The sequence below is a fragment of the Cupressus sempervirens genome, chromosome 5 (assembly GCF_028749045.1).
Source record: "Cupressus sempervirens isolate cs-2001-9-10 chromosome 5, ASM2874904v1, whole genome shotgun sequence".
Lineage (NCBI taxonomy): Eukaryota > Viridiplantae > Streptophyta > Pinopsida > Cupressales > Cupressaceae > Cupressus > Cupressus sempervirens.
The window spans coordinates 71757253-71773078 of record NC_143122.1 but is presented as its reverse complement, the minus strand read 5'-3'; the positions used below and the strand labels follow the sequence as shown (position 1 = coordinate 71773078).

Genomic DNA, 15826 nt, shown 5'->3' with positions numbered 1-15826 from the left:
AGATAAGGCATGGCGGTATGCCTATGAAGCTCCAAGTCCAAATGATATTGGGAAGGTGATATGCATTCCCTGTGAGAGAATTATTTCTGGAGGCATAAACCGCCTCAAATACCACCTTGCAGGCATAAAGAAACATGACTCAAATCCTTGTCTCAAGGTAACTGATGAAGAAAAAAGATTCATCCATGCCCTACTTGCAGCTGCTGAAGAGAAAAAATTGAATAGGGAGAGGGCAAAAATAGCTATGAGGGCAGCCATAGCTGAATCTGAAGGAGCTCCTTTTGATATGCAAGAGGAAGAAGGAGCACTTGAGAACATACCAGGATCTCTTCGTGGCCCACGGATCCGCAAACAAAATTTCTCTTTTACCGGTTCCACTTCTTCTACATCTCCTACTTCTTCATCATCACCATCTAGATCCCCATCAGGGATAGGTGGTTATTTTGTGCCCAGGAACACACCTGGAGCACAGCCATCATTAAAGGGCACTGCATGGTTTAAGGAGGTGCATGAGCAAACTGATATTGCAGCAGCTGATTTTTGGTTTTTCAACAATATCTCAATGAATGTCGCTGATAGTCCCTATTGGGTCAATATGGTGAATGCAATGACAATATCAGGCAAAGGGTACAAGCCGCCTAATCGCAAGGATATGAGTGGAAGGTTAGTATTTTACTATTTAGTAATTGTAAATAATTGAGATTCACTTTAGTTCATTGTTATATTTTAAATCTTAATTGTTATAACTTATTTCCTAATTTTTTACTAACACTTACACTTTATTTAATATTACACTTAAATTTTGTAGGTTGCTTGACAAAGCGGTTGGTAGGGTCAGATTGTTGATAGAAGACCAAAAGAAAGAGTGGAAGAAGTATGGCTGCACCATTTTATCTGATGGGTGGACAGATGGAAGAAGTAGAACCATTATTAACTTCTTGATTGCTTGCAAAGATGATGTGGTGTTTTGGAAATCTGTCGATGCCTCCAACAAAGTGAAAAATGCAGCCACATTGGCTTTAATGTTGGAGAATGTTGTCATGGAGGTGGGAATAGAGAATGTGGTGCAAATAATCACAGATAATGCAGCAGCATATGTGGCAGCAAGTAGATTTAATTTTTTATATTTGAATCAATATGAATCATGAATGTAATGCTATGGTATTATTCAATTTAGATTTGATGTAATTTGTAAATACTAAATATGGAAAGTTTGTTACTGATTATTGATTTTTTGCTAATCTTTTAGGTAGAATCCTCCAAGAGAGGCATCCCACACTTTTTTGGTCACCTTGTGCAGCACATGTCCTTGACCTTCTTTTGGAGGACATAGGAAAACTTGATTGGGTGAGTCCAGTTGTGGAAGATGCTAGGCGAGTCACGAAATATATCTATAATCACCCATGGGTTCTCAGTTTGATGAGAAAAGCCACTAAAGGCAAAGATTTGATGAGACCTGCTATGACAAGGTTTGCAACAGTCTTCTTGACGTTGCAAAGTATTCTTGACCACATATTGGCTTTGAAGCAAATGTTTGTGTGTGCTGATTGGGTTGCTTCACCTTACTCAAAGAAGCCCGAAGGAGAAGCTGTGGCACGAATAGTCTTTGATGATAGCTTTTTTGCAAAGGCTAAGGAGATTGTGGAGGTAACTTCATTATATTTTTAGTTTATTCAAGTTTCATTATCAATTCATAACTTACTATGTTATTAACTAATTTGTATTTTTCAAATTTCAAATGTAGATGTCTCTACCCCTGGTTCTAGTCTTGCGCACATGTGATGGGCAGCAATCCCCAATGGGAGGTTTTTATGAGGCCATGGATAGGGCGAAATAGGCTGTTAGAAGTTACTATCACGGGGACAGTCTCAGATTTGACTCCATTTGGGAAATAATTGATAGGAGGTGGAACAATATGCTCCACCAACCTATTCATGCAGTAGGCTACTTCCTCAATCCCAAATTCAGGTACTATGATAATTGATTGTCCTTGAAGTTGGGATTTTAATAAGTCTTTATTTTAATTTACTTTTTAAGGTTGTGTAGTAAGACTTGATATCATTTTCTATTTGTTTTAGGGCTGATGATTCCTACTCAGATCCTAATGGAGAGGTCATGGAAGGTCTCTCTAAATGCATTGAGAGAATGATATCAAGTGAAGAGGAGAGAGACCTTATTGTGACCGAACAACAAATCTATGTGGAATCAAGGGGTCCTTTGTTCTCTTCTATGCTAGCAAAGAGAGCAAGATCTACTCAAGCACCAGGTAAAGCGTCAAACTTTAAAACTTTTGCTAATTGATAAGTTGTGCTTCTGATTTTGTTTTTTATTGCTTTATAACTTTTTTAATTTTATTTTGCAGATGCTTGGTGGGCAAGTTGGGGTGGCAATACCCCCAATTTAAGGAAATTTGCTCTCAGAGTCCTATCCCAACCTTGTAGCTCATCCCATTGTGAGCGCAATTGGAGCTTATTTGAGTCCATCCATACAAAGAAAAGAAACAGAATGACTCAAAAACGGCTTAATGACCTTGTTTATGTGCACTATAATCTTAAGTTGCGCATAAAAAAGTCACAGCTCTTAGAACTACCTGGTCCGCTTGATCTAGATGAGATAGATCCTTATTCTGATTGGACAGCACAGGAGCCAAGTCCATTGTTTACACCAGATGAGATCGCTGATTTGGAGAGGCAAGCCATGGAGGGGGAAGCTGACACTGATTTTCAGTTCACTATGGATGACATTGAGGATGAGGACGAGGATGATGATGATTCAGGCGAGGATCAGGCATTACCATTAGGAGGAGATGCATCCTCTTCTAGGACGCCGAGCCAGTCAATAGGGATGTCGAGCGAGGGGGCACAGCCACAGAGTTCACAGTCACGCAGCTCACGCTCTATCCCAGTGCGGGGCACTTCTTCTAGGACTAGACCCCCTCGCTTTCCTGCTAGTGCAAGTGGAAAGAGGAAGATGTGATTGACATTGTATTGATGTATTTAGACTTTTAGTATTTACTTCTAGTTTGACAGATTGAAACTATTTAGTAATTTACTATTTTGCTTCCTACCATGAGCATTCTGCATGAGAATGCAATTTTGTACGCATTATGCATTTATATATATCTAAACTTTGTTTCTTTCTTTCGTATTGTCTTCAATTAACTTATTAGATGCATCTTCTCATTAAATTTTGCAAAATAAATGTATTTTTAATTAAATTTCAGCGGTTTTTTAGGTTCCCGAGTTTTTTTTTTAAATCGCCGAGTTTTTCCCGATTAAACTTTTGGGGGGCTTGGCGAGTTTTTGCATTTGGCGAGTTTTCCAACTATGGATTCAACGAAATGATCTTAAAGAAATCATATGCATATGCAATGGATGAAAATGAAATGAATGGAAAGCGGAATGAAGTGTTATGAATGTCAAAATATGGAAGATGAAATGAAATGAGAATGTGTGAAGGTGGAACGCATGGGAATGCGTGTGAATGAAGATTGTTGATTTTCAAACATGATGTAGGGTTTTCAAGGCATTATTGCATGAAAATGAATACATGTAAGCGCAACATGTAACAGGAGATGGAAGGTGAGATGAGATGCAAATGTGGATAGAGGATGCACTTTACATGTAAGTGTAAATGGAGAGAAACGAAAATATGTATTTGCTCATGGAGGCGCAAATGCATATGAAGGGATGGAAATGGAAAATGGAAGAGAGATACTGAGTTTTATAGTCACTTTTGGTAAGAATGGAAAGTCAAAGTACATGGGAGATTAAAATGACATCTTTTTGACTTTTCAAAAAGTGACTTTTAATCAAAATCGGACCTTTTGGATGTAATTACATGTAAGGCATTTCGTGTAATCATGTCGTGTGAATGAATGCAAAAAGTGAGATGAGTGAAAATGGAAACGAAAAATGAGATTAAATGCATGTGCGGATGGTGAATGAGATGGAAAACATGTAATCACATTTGTTGAATGAGAGGTGAGGTGTTGTGACATGGAAATGGAATGTGGAACGTGATGATGCTTTCTCATGAAGTGAAGCAACAACAAGTGCTTGGGGAAGAACTTGTGACTTCTCCAAAGTGTAGAAAACCGGCAAGCGAAAACAAAACACAAAAACACAAAGAAAAACGTACTTTTGGAAAATGACTAAAACATGCCAAGATGCAAAACACTTCAACAGTAAAATTTGAAATTGGAACTTGGGAAAGAACCAAAAAGATGAAATTGAACAATTTCTTCATTTTTAAAGGAAAAACGCACTTTCCATGGCATAGATTTCAACAAATGACAATCATCAAACAACTAGCATAAAATCAACAAAATAAGCACAAATTAAATAGCAAGAAAGAGTCCACTTACATGAAGATTAAGTGCCAAAAATAGAGAAAAACGCTCCAATGTTGAAAAAATCTCCAAAAATGTTTGTATCTCTCAACCTTTTACAAATTTGAATGGGAAAGGGCAGCAAACAAGGAAAATTTGTTGAAGGATGCCAAAATGTGCCCTAAGATTGCTCCAAAATCCAACATTTTCAAGATGTTCATGCTTGGGACGTTTTTAGCAAAAAAATGTTTTTCACGATGGTGCATGAGCAAATTGATTTGGTGTTTAAACCTTAAATCATGCACCAACATGCAATGCAAACACCAAATAAAGCCAAATCAATTGGGATTGGAGCAAAAACATGGATCAAAAATGGAGTTATTTGCTGATTTCTTTTAAATCATGCCCTAGATTGGAGCTTCCAAAAACATTTTTTAGCTTGTTGAATCTATTTTGAATGCAAGAAAACTCATTGCCCATCAAAAACGCCTAAAATAGAAAAGATTTCATGTAAATCCATCAAGAAAATCTCCATTTATGATCAAAATCGGGTTCTTGGAGGGCAAATACATGTAGTTTTTCAAAATCGGACTTTTTGGAGGCCAAGACACATATTAAAACATGTTTTAGCTTAAAATCGGATCTTTTGGAGTCAATAGCATGTTTTAAAATGTGCATACAAGCAAAATCGGACCTTTTTGGGTCAATAAAATATTTTAAAATGTGCACACAAGCAAAATCGCACCTTTTGGGGGAGGATGCACATTTAAGTTACATCTCACAATTTGGATGTAAAGACATGAAATCTTAAGTTTTGATACAGTGGCATCAAAAAGGTCCACTTATGATAGCCTTTTGATGTAATGACATCAAAAAGGTCTACCAAAATGAACTTTATATGCAGTGACATGTAAAATGTCCACTTTTGATAACTTAAAGTCATTTAATTCACTTAAATTTATAAAAATGTTACTTAATGGGTCATAAACAATATTTATCTATCATATTTAAAAATATAACATATAAACATCATTTAAAGAGTAACATTTAAATAAGTATTTGATTTAAAAATCAAAAATTAAATTGGAACTATATAGTTATATAGTCACTTTAAGTGAAAAATTAAAAAGTAACTCAAAATTATAACATAAAGTGCACTATAGTCACTTTAAGTTGAAAATTTTGATGAATAGTCCTGTTCTATTTTAAAATATACTTAGAATACAATTCACAAAAAAGGGGTCGGGGGATACAAGATCACCCTGTGAGAGAGTTCAAGCAGCCTAAGCCGAAACTAAAAACATGGCATTAGCCGGAAAGAGCAACTATTCATCAAAAACATATATAGCAACCTCAGGCTGCCAAAGCAGTGGCAACCAAGGGGGGAGGATCATCTATCATTAAAACCCCAATCATTTCTAGGATTGGGGGGCGGGTTGGGCATAGACCAGCCGTCATCAGGAGCAACAACAGCAGGGGGATCAGTGGCAGCCTCCGCATCTTAACCTCAGGCCGCGAAGGAGAAATCGCCAGCGCCAGGCGGGCCATTTGCCAGCATTATCTGGACGAGCGCCAGGAGGAGGAGGCGGAGACCAGTCAAAGCCACCACGGGGTGGGGAGGCAGAGCAGCACCTCCAGCTACCAACCCCACCACTGGAAAAGCGGTGGTTGGAGGCCTGCGAGCACGAAGTGTGCGAGTGGCGGCCTGAGGAGTGGCACCGTTGCCAGCGGCCATGAGGCATCAAGGTGTCAGCCGAGGCATCTGGAGGTACTCGAGCCACAGTGCAAGGGGCATTGCCCCAGTGGTTGAGCAGCTCCTACAGGTGAGCAACTTCCAGGGCAACTTGCACCTGTATCTGCATAATAACATTGTTACAAATACAAGCTTTAGTGTACATTGCAATGTTAACATCCAAAAAGCTGTGTGAATAAAACAGCATTTCTATCTTCCACAAAATAAACAAAATTCTGAATGTATGTCAAATCTGGGAATTCTGGGGGAATCACCCAGCATGTGCCATGAAAATGGTTCGAGCCTAAAGGGCTTGAAAAAATCCAGTAATATAACTTTAAGTTGAAAATTGAAAGTTAACGTAACTTAAAAACATAACAAAAAGTGAATATAAGTTATATTTATCAAAAAGTTAAAGTCAAATTAAAAATATAACATCATATTTTTTATTCCATGTTGTTGCACCAAAAAGGTCCACTTTTGAGGCACTAAAACGAGCATATCTTTTGACTAACAAATCCGATTGAGCTCTAGGTTAGACTGAATAAAAGGGAAAAACAAAACGCATGACATGAGCAAAACCAAAGGACTAAAAACCAACAAACGCAAAATCAAAAGCAAAGAAAGGACAATAAAGGCCTCAAAGATCAAGCAAAGGCTCAACAAAAAGAAAAACAAAAAAGACTTGACGAAAGCCTTCAGTAAAACAATTTGATATACAAATTGAAATGGATCAATCGATCAACATTAAGCAATTGAATATCAAATTCAAGTGTAGAAAAATGCGAAACTAGCTTTAAAAAGTTGTGTTGTTACCAACATTTTGTGGTGACAAAATGCAGGACAACAACCTTCACCAAACAAGTGGAGACAAGCAAAAGGAGAATTAAGGAGGATGGCACGTCCACGCCAATGCAGGATAGGAATTTTGAACCGAGTCAACCAATTTGAGGAAAAAGGAAAAGCTAAGAGATTCATGAAGGTTGTAAGGGAGAATTTGGATCTTGAATTCTGCAAATTACAACTCTTACAGTAGATAAGACTAAGGATCAAATAACTCTAGACGAGTACCATGTTATAGAGGTTGATCTAGGCCAGGCCTCCCGTGAACAAGTTATGGAGGACTTTGATGATTCCACACGAGTTGTTAAGGATAATGAAAAGAAGCTGGAAGAAAAGTATCAGAAGCAAAAGAGGGAAATCAAGACCTTAAGTGATTTCATAAACAACTTGCCCCATCTAGTAAGGGAAGAGGGTCCATCTTTTGTTCCTCCTACAAGTGTTTCAGCTAAAGTAATGGATGATATTGACAGGATCAAACAAACTACTCAAGGTGTAGAGGTTTCGATGAAAGGAATTCAGAACGAGGCATTAAAACATGCAAAAGAATTGGTGCAAGTTCATAGTAGAGCACTATTTATACTCTCCAGGATCCAATGCATGGATGAGGTGTGGGAGGATGAGCACATTTATCAAGATGAGGTGATCCCAAATATACAAAATCTAATGGAGACTCCTAAGAAGGCATTGATTAATGGTGGAGTTGGTGAAAGAGATGTATATGGCTTCCTTTGATAGTACAGTGCAGTGATTGTAGCTAAGGAAATGTTTAAAAACTTCACCAAGGAATCTGCTCGATGGAGAAAGGTAGCCGACAATATCAAGCAAGGGATTTCCAACACAGTTTCATCCTTGTTGTCACAAAGATTGATAGAAAATGAAATACTGGTAGACAACTTGAGAGGTAAGTTGGAGGAGTTCTTTCAGCTAAATGCTTTTGAGAGAGATGATTTTAAGAACTTCTCCATTTTCTCGAACACCTTGCATACCACTCAAATTGTGTTATCAAATTGGGAAGAGAATTTAGGAAAAGTTAAAAGGGCGGTGGAAGTTCTAGAATTCAAGAAAGGATCAGCACCAAGCATCAATACAGAAGAGTTAGAGACAGTGTTGGATCAATTCCACGCTTTCAGGTGGCGAAGTCAAGGATAGATGCATTTAATACATAGTGGTTGCATGTAGTGGTCATTTATTTCACCCCTCTTCCTGAGTGAGCATGCGCAATGGACATTTATTACCCACTACAATAGTGGATTCCATTTTGCATTAACGTAAATTATGTTTTCTTTCCCCCAAACCCTAATTAGGGTTGATGTGGCACAATTTGGGCCATCAATTATTATTTTTGTCCAGGCCACCCATTGTAATCAAGCACCTATATAAAGACCTTACTTCTCATTTACGGAGCAAACTTTGAGATTGTTGCTATGAGCTACTACGACAATAAAGTTTTCAAAAAATTGTACCATTGCAAAACATTTTTATAGCTCCCACATCCAGCATGACTTGGAATGAATCTAAGTGGATATATGTAAGGCCCCTTGTGATCATCAACAAATCGCATTAACCATCGAGCTTATCCATAGTCAAGACCATACATAAAAGGAACCTTGGAGTCATTTTATGGTCCTCTCGCAATCTTGGTATAGACAAGACTTTGTTCAAGAGACGATAAGATACCTCAGTACTTTGTTCTATTATTTGGTGGGTCATAAAACACACATCAACAACAATCTAATTATTTGGAGTTTAATTAGAAATATTCACACTCGATGGTTCCAAGAAAGATAAGATTAGAGATGGAGTTGGAAAGGAGATATTTATATCACAGTTATGCAGCAAGGTGGTCGAGCGGTGTTTCTGAGGTTATAGCCCTTCCAACAATCATCTATGAAGGGAAGCAGAAAAGAGAAGCTTCAACCACATTTTTATGGTCCTTACTAGGGGATTAAAAAAGTGGGACAGATTGCTTATGATTTAACACCCAACAACAAGATTCACAATACTCCTCCATGTTTCATGCTTAAAGAAAGCTCTCGAACAACAAATCAACTGATCCAAGGAATGCCCGCCACTGGAATATGAAGAAAAATTGTTCCTTCAACCTAAATCTGCTTTGTATGTAAGGGAAAAGAGATTACGTAACAAAGCTACTCTAGAATACTCAACCAAGTGGAAGGGACTACCACTAGAAGATGCAACCTGGGAAGGAACTGAAATCTTCAAACACCGTAACCTGAAATTGCTTGATGTCAAGCAATTGATGGATAAAAGGATTGTGATGAACCCATAAAGTTGAGGCTACGTAGCCTGGACGATAGTGCTGACTGCCAACTATGAAGTTTTGTCTCCTTCCAAAAAAATCAGGAAAAGATAAGATTGTTGCCAGTTGTGCTTGTGTAGGAAGAAAAGAATCAGATTTTGGTCTTGAATCTTCTAATAAGAACCAGCGATTGTCTAGAAGAAGCCCAATTTTGTCTTGTAGTGACAGTTGCCATCTAAAAGGAAATATCAGATTGCTGCCAACTATGCAATTTTGTCATCTGCTCAGCTCATTACTGCCTTTTTTACACCATTATCTACTTTGCGGGGTGTAAAAAGGCCTTCCAGTTCTACTCAATCTAATGGGCTTTCCAGATGTGTCAAATCCTATTCTGGCTATTTGCACCAACGACACTCCTCTGTGAGTGGCCAAAGACAGTACATATAATGTCCCCATCATAAAATAAATGTATTTAATTAATCTTTGTAATGGACCGATTGATTTAATTTATCTCGGTCCCATTTTTATTTTTGTTTTCGAAGTTTGTGTTGCCATCGGCTATCTTTGTACACCCTCGGAAAGGTTTCCCCGACGCGTATTTAAGCACGGCTTGTAGGATGTCTGTAGGCATGCTTTGGATTATGTTTCTCTGTACTGTGGATTCCTGTTGGAGTTCGGAATTGTTCGCCATTTTGGAAGTGAAAGATCTTCCCTATTTGGCTCGTGCGGTTTCGGTGGGATTCAACCCTCACCCTATTCTGTTGTTACATGTATTACTTGGATTGGATCTATTAAGTGGGAGTATCTTTGGTAATTATTATTCACAGCTAAGTCTCTGTTATTGTGGATTTTATCAAGTTCTATGGTGTTCTATGTATGAACCACGATTACATTTTGTGTTGGATTCGGGTCCCTATTCCCCTCTTTCTCCATATTGTCCTTCCTCACAGCTTACCCCTTCCATACACCTCGACATACCCATCATTCCATACTGAGATACGACATTTGCATCACTGTATGACCTTGCTGCAGACACAGGATGGCCATCTCTAATCCACCGTATGGCTTGCTCTAATTCAGCTGTATGGCCTTCCCTGCACAACTTACGGCATTCCAAATTATAGCGTACTGCCCTCTAGCATCCGTATGGACTGTCTAGCCCTATGTACAGCCACCTCCTTGGCACCCCATACAGAGCTCTGTCTTGAATGTACGGCCAACAATTACTTAGCTGTACGGCCCTGTTTCACTCCTCCAACTCAGTTGTACCTCCTGCACTCTCTTGCACATCCGTACAGCTATTCAGGAGCCTCCAGTTTGCTAAGATGAAGTCGTCTAGATCATTTATAGTGGTATCAAAGCCCTTCGATCCTGCCAGCCTGTGGACATTGAATGAGAGTTTATAGCCGGAAAAGGACACATTTCATTAATCGAATGGCAAACGAACGGGAACCAACCGTTGCCGAACTTGTGGCTCTTCTGAGGGAACTTGCTAGGAATCAAGCACAAATCACTAATATGCAACGACTCATAAAAGAAACTCTCAAGAAGTTGGCGGAGAACAAAATATCTAGAGAACAAAATGGTCACAGCGCAGACTTGGTGACGAGTAAATCAAACCCTCAGCCAGCACGCTCTCGGCCTTCCATGCCGACTCTTCCACCACAGACAGAGACAGAACACGAAGGGAGACAACCAACCTTCGAAGAAATGAGAGAAGAGTGGAAGAATGCAAACCTTGAAGAAGATATATCATACAAAGATTACACAGATCTGAGAATGAGATATTCGGGAGGCAGAAACAAAGGATACTTTAACGATGATCTCAGGAGAAAGTTGAGTAAGGTGAATCTATCTCCATTTGACAGATCGAGATCTATATCAGTGCAAACATGGGTGATGAAAGCCAATACCTACTTCCAGCTAAATCCTATGCCAGAAGAAGAAGCAATCAAATTTGCCGCATTGCACTTGGAGGGAGTTGCGCACGAATAGTGGCACCATGGCACCATCACATTAGGGCATGATCAAATAAAGACTTATGTGGAATTCACGGAGAGATTGATAGAACGATTTGATGGGAAAAATCTCGAGCTCAATTTTAAAGATTTGGCACAACTGAGGCAAATTGGATCGATAGATAAGTTCATTGTGGAGTTTCAAGAACTTTCTGTTTTGGTCATGGACATTTTCGAAAGAAGGCGAGTAGTGCTCTTCATGGACGGGCTGACAGAACTGCTGAAAGGTTGGGTGAAGGGATTCAATCCGTCTACTCTGTCGGAAGCAATCAGTAAGGCACGAAATATGGCATCATCATCGACATCATCCTCATCCTCTCGAAGTTACTCACATCTGAAACTGCATACGTTTTTGAGGGACAAACCTCCGCCCAAGAAGTCGTCATTAGATGAAGCTTCCCGACAGGAACTTTGAAGGAAGAAATTATGTTTCAACTGCAAAGGACCTCGGGAGCCTAGCCACCGATGCCTCGGGAAAGGGAAGATCCACTACATTGAGGTCATATCCGATGATGAGGATGAATGCAAATAGGAAGAAATGTCGATCGAAGACAACTAACCCCACAGTGACACCAACATGGTCAATCTAAATCATACAGAGAGAATTGCCGCTTTGGTACAACACAGAGGATCCATTGCCTTGGTTGGCAGCCCGAGGTGCACAGTTTTCCATGTACAAGGTACCCTTCAAGGACAAAGGGTTACGGTAATGTTGGATAGCGGAGCTACTTTGAATTCCATAAACTCATCCTTGGTAAAACGAAGAAGTATCCCTACGGAAGCGCACGCAGGCTTTCAAGTCAAAGTAGCCGAAGGGACGTTCCTACCCTGCACGCACCTTGTTCCTCAGCTGAGCATCACAATGGCGAATCACACGGTGATGAAGGACTTCTTCATAGTGGACCTTGCTGACATGGAAGTCATTCTTGGCATACAGTGGATGGAGACCCTTGATGAATACACTGAATGTTTCAAGCAAATGGATTTCACTTTTGTGGTTGACGGAAAGAAGGTTGTCCTCCGAGGAATGGCAAATGAAGGTACAAAGGAAGTTTCCACGCATCGGATGGAGGCAATCTTGCGGCACAATGACATTGCGTGGGCAGTGCATGGCTTTATCTTGGCGAAACCTATAAAGGGGCATCGAACACCTCCACAGGATGAAGAACTTCAGTTGATTTTGAGTAGACATGATAAAGTTTTCATGGATATTCCTCTCGGCATACCACCTCATCGAGGGTTTGAGCACACTATTGAGTTGGAATCAAGAGCAAAGCCAGTCATAACCACACCGTACGCCACCCCAAGAAATTCAAAGATGAGATCGAAAGAATGATTCAGGAATTGCTTGAGAAAGAATGGATCCGTCCCAGTTCCAGCCCATTCGCATCATCTGTGGTATTGGTCAAAAAGAAAGATGGAACGATGCGCATGTGTGTGGATTACTGCGCGTTGAACAAGAAAACAATAACAAATAGGTATCCTATTTCAAGGATAGATGAGTTGCTAGATGAACTACATGGCGCGGTCTATTTTTCAAAAATAGATCTCCGTTCCGGATACCATTAGATCCGAATGAGGGAAGAAGATGTGGAAAAAATGGCTTTCCGCTGCCACTATGGAGATTATGAGTTCCTGGTCATGCCGTTCGGATTGACCAATGCACCTGCTACATTTCAATCATGCATGAACCGTATCTTCAACAAAAAATTACGAAAGTATTTGTTGGTACTCTTTGATGATCTTCTTATTTATAGCAAGAAATGGGAGGAGCACTTAAAGTATTTGAATGAAGTTCTAAGTATCATGGAGGAACAGTCCTTGTTCACCAAACAATCCAAATGTGAGTTTGGTATGACAGAGATATTGTACTTGGGGCATGTGTCAGTAAATACAGGGTTCAAGTGCATCAAGAAAAGATCCAGACTATCCTCGACTAGCCTGCCCCAAAATCACTCACAGATTTGCGAGGATTCTTCGGACTATGTAGTTACTACAGGAGGTCTGTTAAAGGATTCTCTCAACTCAGCGCACCTTTAACAGATCTGAGGAAGAAGGGGTCATTCTAGTGGAACGAAAAGGCACAACTCACCTTTGATAAGCTGAAAGAGGCCATGAGCACTTGTCCCGTACTTACACTACCTAACTTCACTCAGCTATTCATTCTGGAGTGCGATGCGTCCGAGGAAGGCATTGGAGCAGTACTGATGCAAGATAGACACCCCATCGCTTATGAGAGCAAAAAGCTTACACCAACAGAACACTTGTATTCCATCTACGACAAAGAAATGTTGGCCATCGTGCACGTGCTAACCAAGTTCCGGCAATATCTGGTAGGTGCCAAGTTTGTCATCCGTACGGATCACAACAGTCTAAGATATTTTTTGGAGCAGTGGGACCTGAACGAACGGCAACAAAAATGGGTAAGCAAAGTTCAAGCTTTTGATTTTGACATTGAGTATGTGAAAGAGAAAAACAATGTTGTTACAGATGCCTTGTCCAGAAAACCCACCATCTGCTCACTAGACCGGATTTCAACTGACTAGAAGGCACATCTGCTAGTGGAATATTCCAAGAATAGATTGGCCTGTGAAATACTAGATGGCCACACCTACGATGATAAGTACAGAGTGGTGGATGATATCATCTACTATAAAGACCGGATATACCTGGTGTTGGAATCCAAATTGAAGCAATAGATCTTGAAGGAAGTACACGACTCACCTCTGGCTGGGCACCCCGATTTCCTCAAAATTTACAGAAGTCATCGGGAGAGGTTTTCATGGAAAGGACTAAAAGGGGACGTGTTGCAACATGTAAGAGAATGTATGATCTGCCAACAGAACAAATCCAAACATACTCTCCTTGTCGAGCTGCTACAACCTTTGCCAATTCCCAAACATAAATGGGAAAGTATATCAATGGACTTCATAATAGGTCTTCCGAAGGTGAATGGAAAGGATTGTATCTTTGTGGTGGTTGACAGGTTGACAAAGTATGCACATGTCTTCGCCATCCCCTCAGACCTTCAAGCTGCACAAGTTGTTGATCTATTTTTTAGAGAAGTCTTTCGCTTGCACAGGTTACCCCAAAACATCATCAGTGATCGGGATGGACGATTCATCAGTATCTTCTAGATAGAATTGTTTCAGATGGTAGGGACGAAATTATCACCAAGCATGAGTTACCACCTACAGATGGACGATCAAACCAAGATTGTGAACAAATGGCTCAATGGTTACCTTCGGAACTACGTCTCAGCACAACAACGAGCATGGGTAAAATGGATCCATTTGGGGGAATATTGCTACAATACCACTTATCACATGTCCATTGGGATGGCACCATTCAAAGCTTTGTACGGGTACGAACCCCTCTCATTCATCGACACAGTTCTGGGTGACAGTCACGCTCCAAGGGCGAAGGACTAGCTTCAAGAGGGATAGGAAAGAAAACCTACAGCAGGCACAAAATCAACAGAAGATGTATGCCGACAGGCGCAAGATAGAGAGGAGTTTTGAAGTGGGGGATCTGGTCTATCTCCGGCTCCAACCATATTGACAGTCTTCATTAAAGGGAACGGGAAAAGAGAAATTGAAGCCACGATTTTATGGCCCCAATCGAGTGGTTCGTCGCATTGGTGAGGTAGCGTATGAACTGGAACTCCCGAAGGGAAGCCACATTCATAATGTCTTCCATGTTTCCTGTCTGAAGAAAGCCATAGGGCAAAATGTCCCAGTTGCTACCGACCTTCCGCCACTCAACGAAGAAGGGAAGCTCATCTTGGAACCTCCCAAGATCCTCGAAGTACATGAAAAGATCCTACGGAATTGCACTGTAAAGGAGCACTTGGTAGGCTGGCGACACCTACCGTTGGACAACACAACGTGGGAAGGTGAGCACATTCTCTAGCATCCAGCACTGCATTTGCTTGAGGACAAGCAAATTTTGGGACAGGAGGACTACAATGTCCCCGTCATAAAATAAATGTATTTAATTAATCTTTGTAACAGACTGATTGATTTAATTTATCTCGGTCCCATTTTTATTTTTGTTTTCGAAGTTTGTGTCATCGTCAGCTATCTTTGTACACCCTCGAAAAGGTTTCCCTGACGGGTATTTAAGCACGGTTTATAGAATGTCTGTAGGCATGCTTTGGATTATGTTTCTCTGTATTGCGAATTCCTTTTGGAGTTCGGAATTGTTCACCATTTCGGAAGTGAAAGATCTTCCCCATTTGGCTAGTGCGGTTTCGGTGGGATTCAACCCTCACCCTATTCCATTGTTGCATGTATTACTTAGATCGGATCTGGCAAGTGGGAGTATCTTTGGTAATTATTATTCGCAACTAAGTCTCTGTTGTTGTGGATTTTATCAAGTTCTATGGTGTTCTGTGTATGAACCACGATTACATTCTGTGTTGGATTCGGGTCCCTATTCCCCTCTTCTCCATACTGTCCTTCCTCACAACCTACCCCTTCCATACACCTTGACATACCCATCATTCCGTACTGAGATACGTCATTTGCATCGTTGTACGGCCTTGTTGCAGACACAGTACGGCCATCTCTAATCCACCATATGGCTTGCTCTAATTCAGCTGTACAGCCTTCCTTGCACAACGTACGGCATTCCAAATTATA

The 15826-nt window shown here is 40.3% G+C and overlaps 2 protein-coding genes across 3 annotated transcripts in view; one reads left to right on the top strand and one right to left on the bottom strand.

Moving 5' to 3' along the window:
* Positions 1–15826, bottom strand: part of LOC149554605 (phytyl ester synthase 1, chloroplastic-like) — a 256115-nt gene that overhangs the window by 225881 nt on the left and 14408 nt on the right. The gene's annotated exons all lie outside the window — the stretch shown is intronic.
* LOC149554606 (uncharacterized) lies at positions 1893–3140 on the top strand. Its single transcript, XM_089828660.1, has 3 exons — positions 1893–1968; positions 2079–2266; positions 2363–3140. Exons 1-3 carry the CDS (start codon positions 1916–1918, stop codon positions 2974–2976), a joined length of 855 nt encoding a protein of 284 aa, XP_089684786.1. The 5' UTR covers positions 1893–1915; the 3' UTR covers positions 2977–3140.

Coding starts and splice junctions, on each gene's coding strand:
- LOC149554606 (XM_089828660.1), top strand. CDS start 1,916: ATGCTCCACCAACCTATTCATGCAGTAGGCTACTTCCTCAATCCCAAA. Junction 1,969..2,078: donor TTCCTCAATCCCAAATTCAG/GTACTATGATAA, acceptor TATTTGTTTTAG/GGCTGATGATTCCTACTCAG. Junction 2,267..2,362: donor AAGATCTACTCAAGCACCAG/GTAAAGCGTCAA, acceptor TTTATTTTGCAG/ATGCTTGGTGGGCAAGTTGG.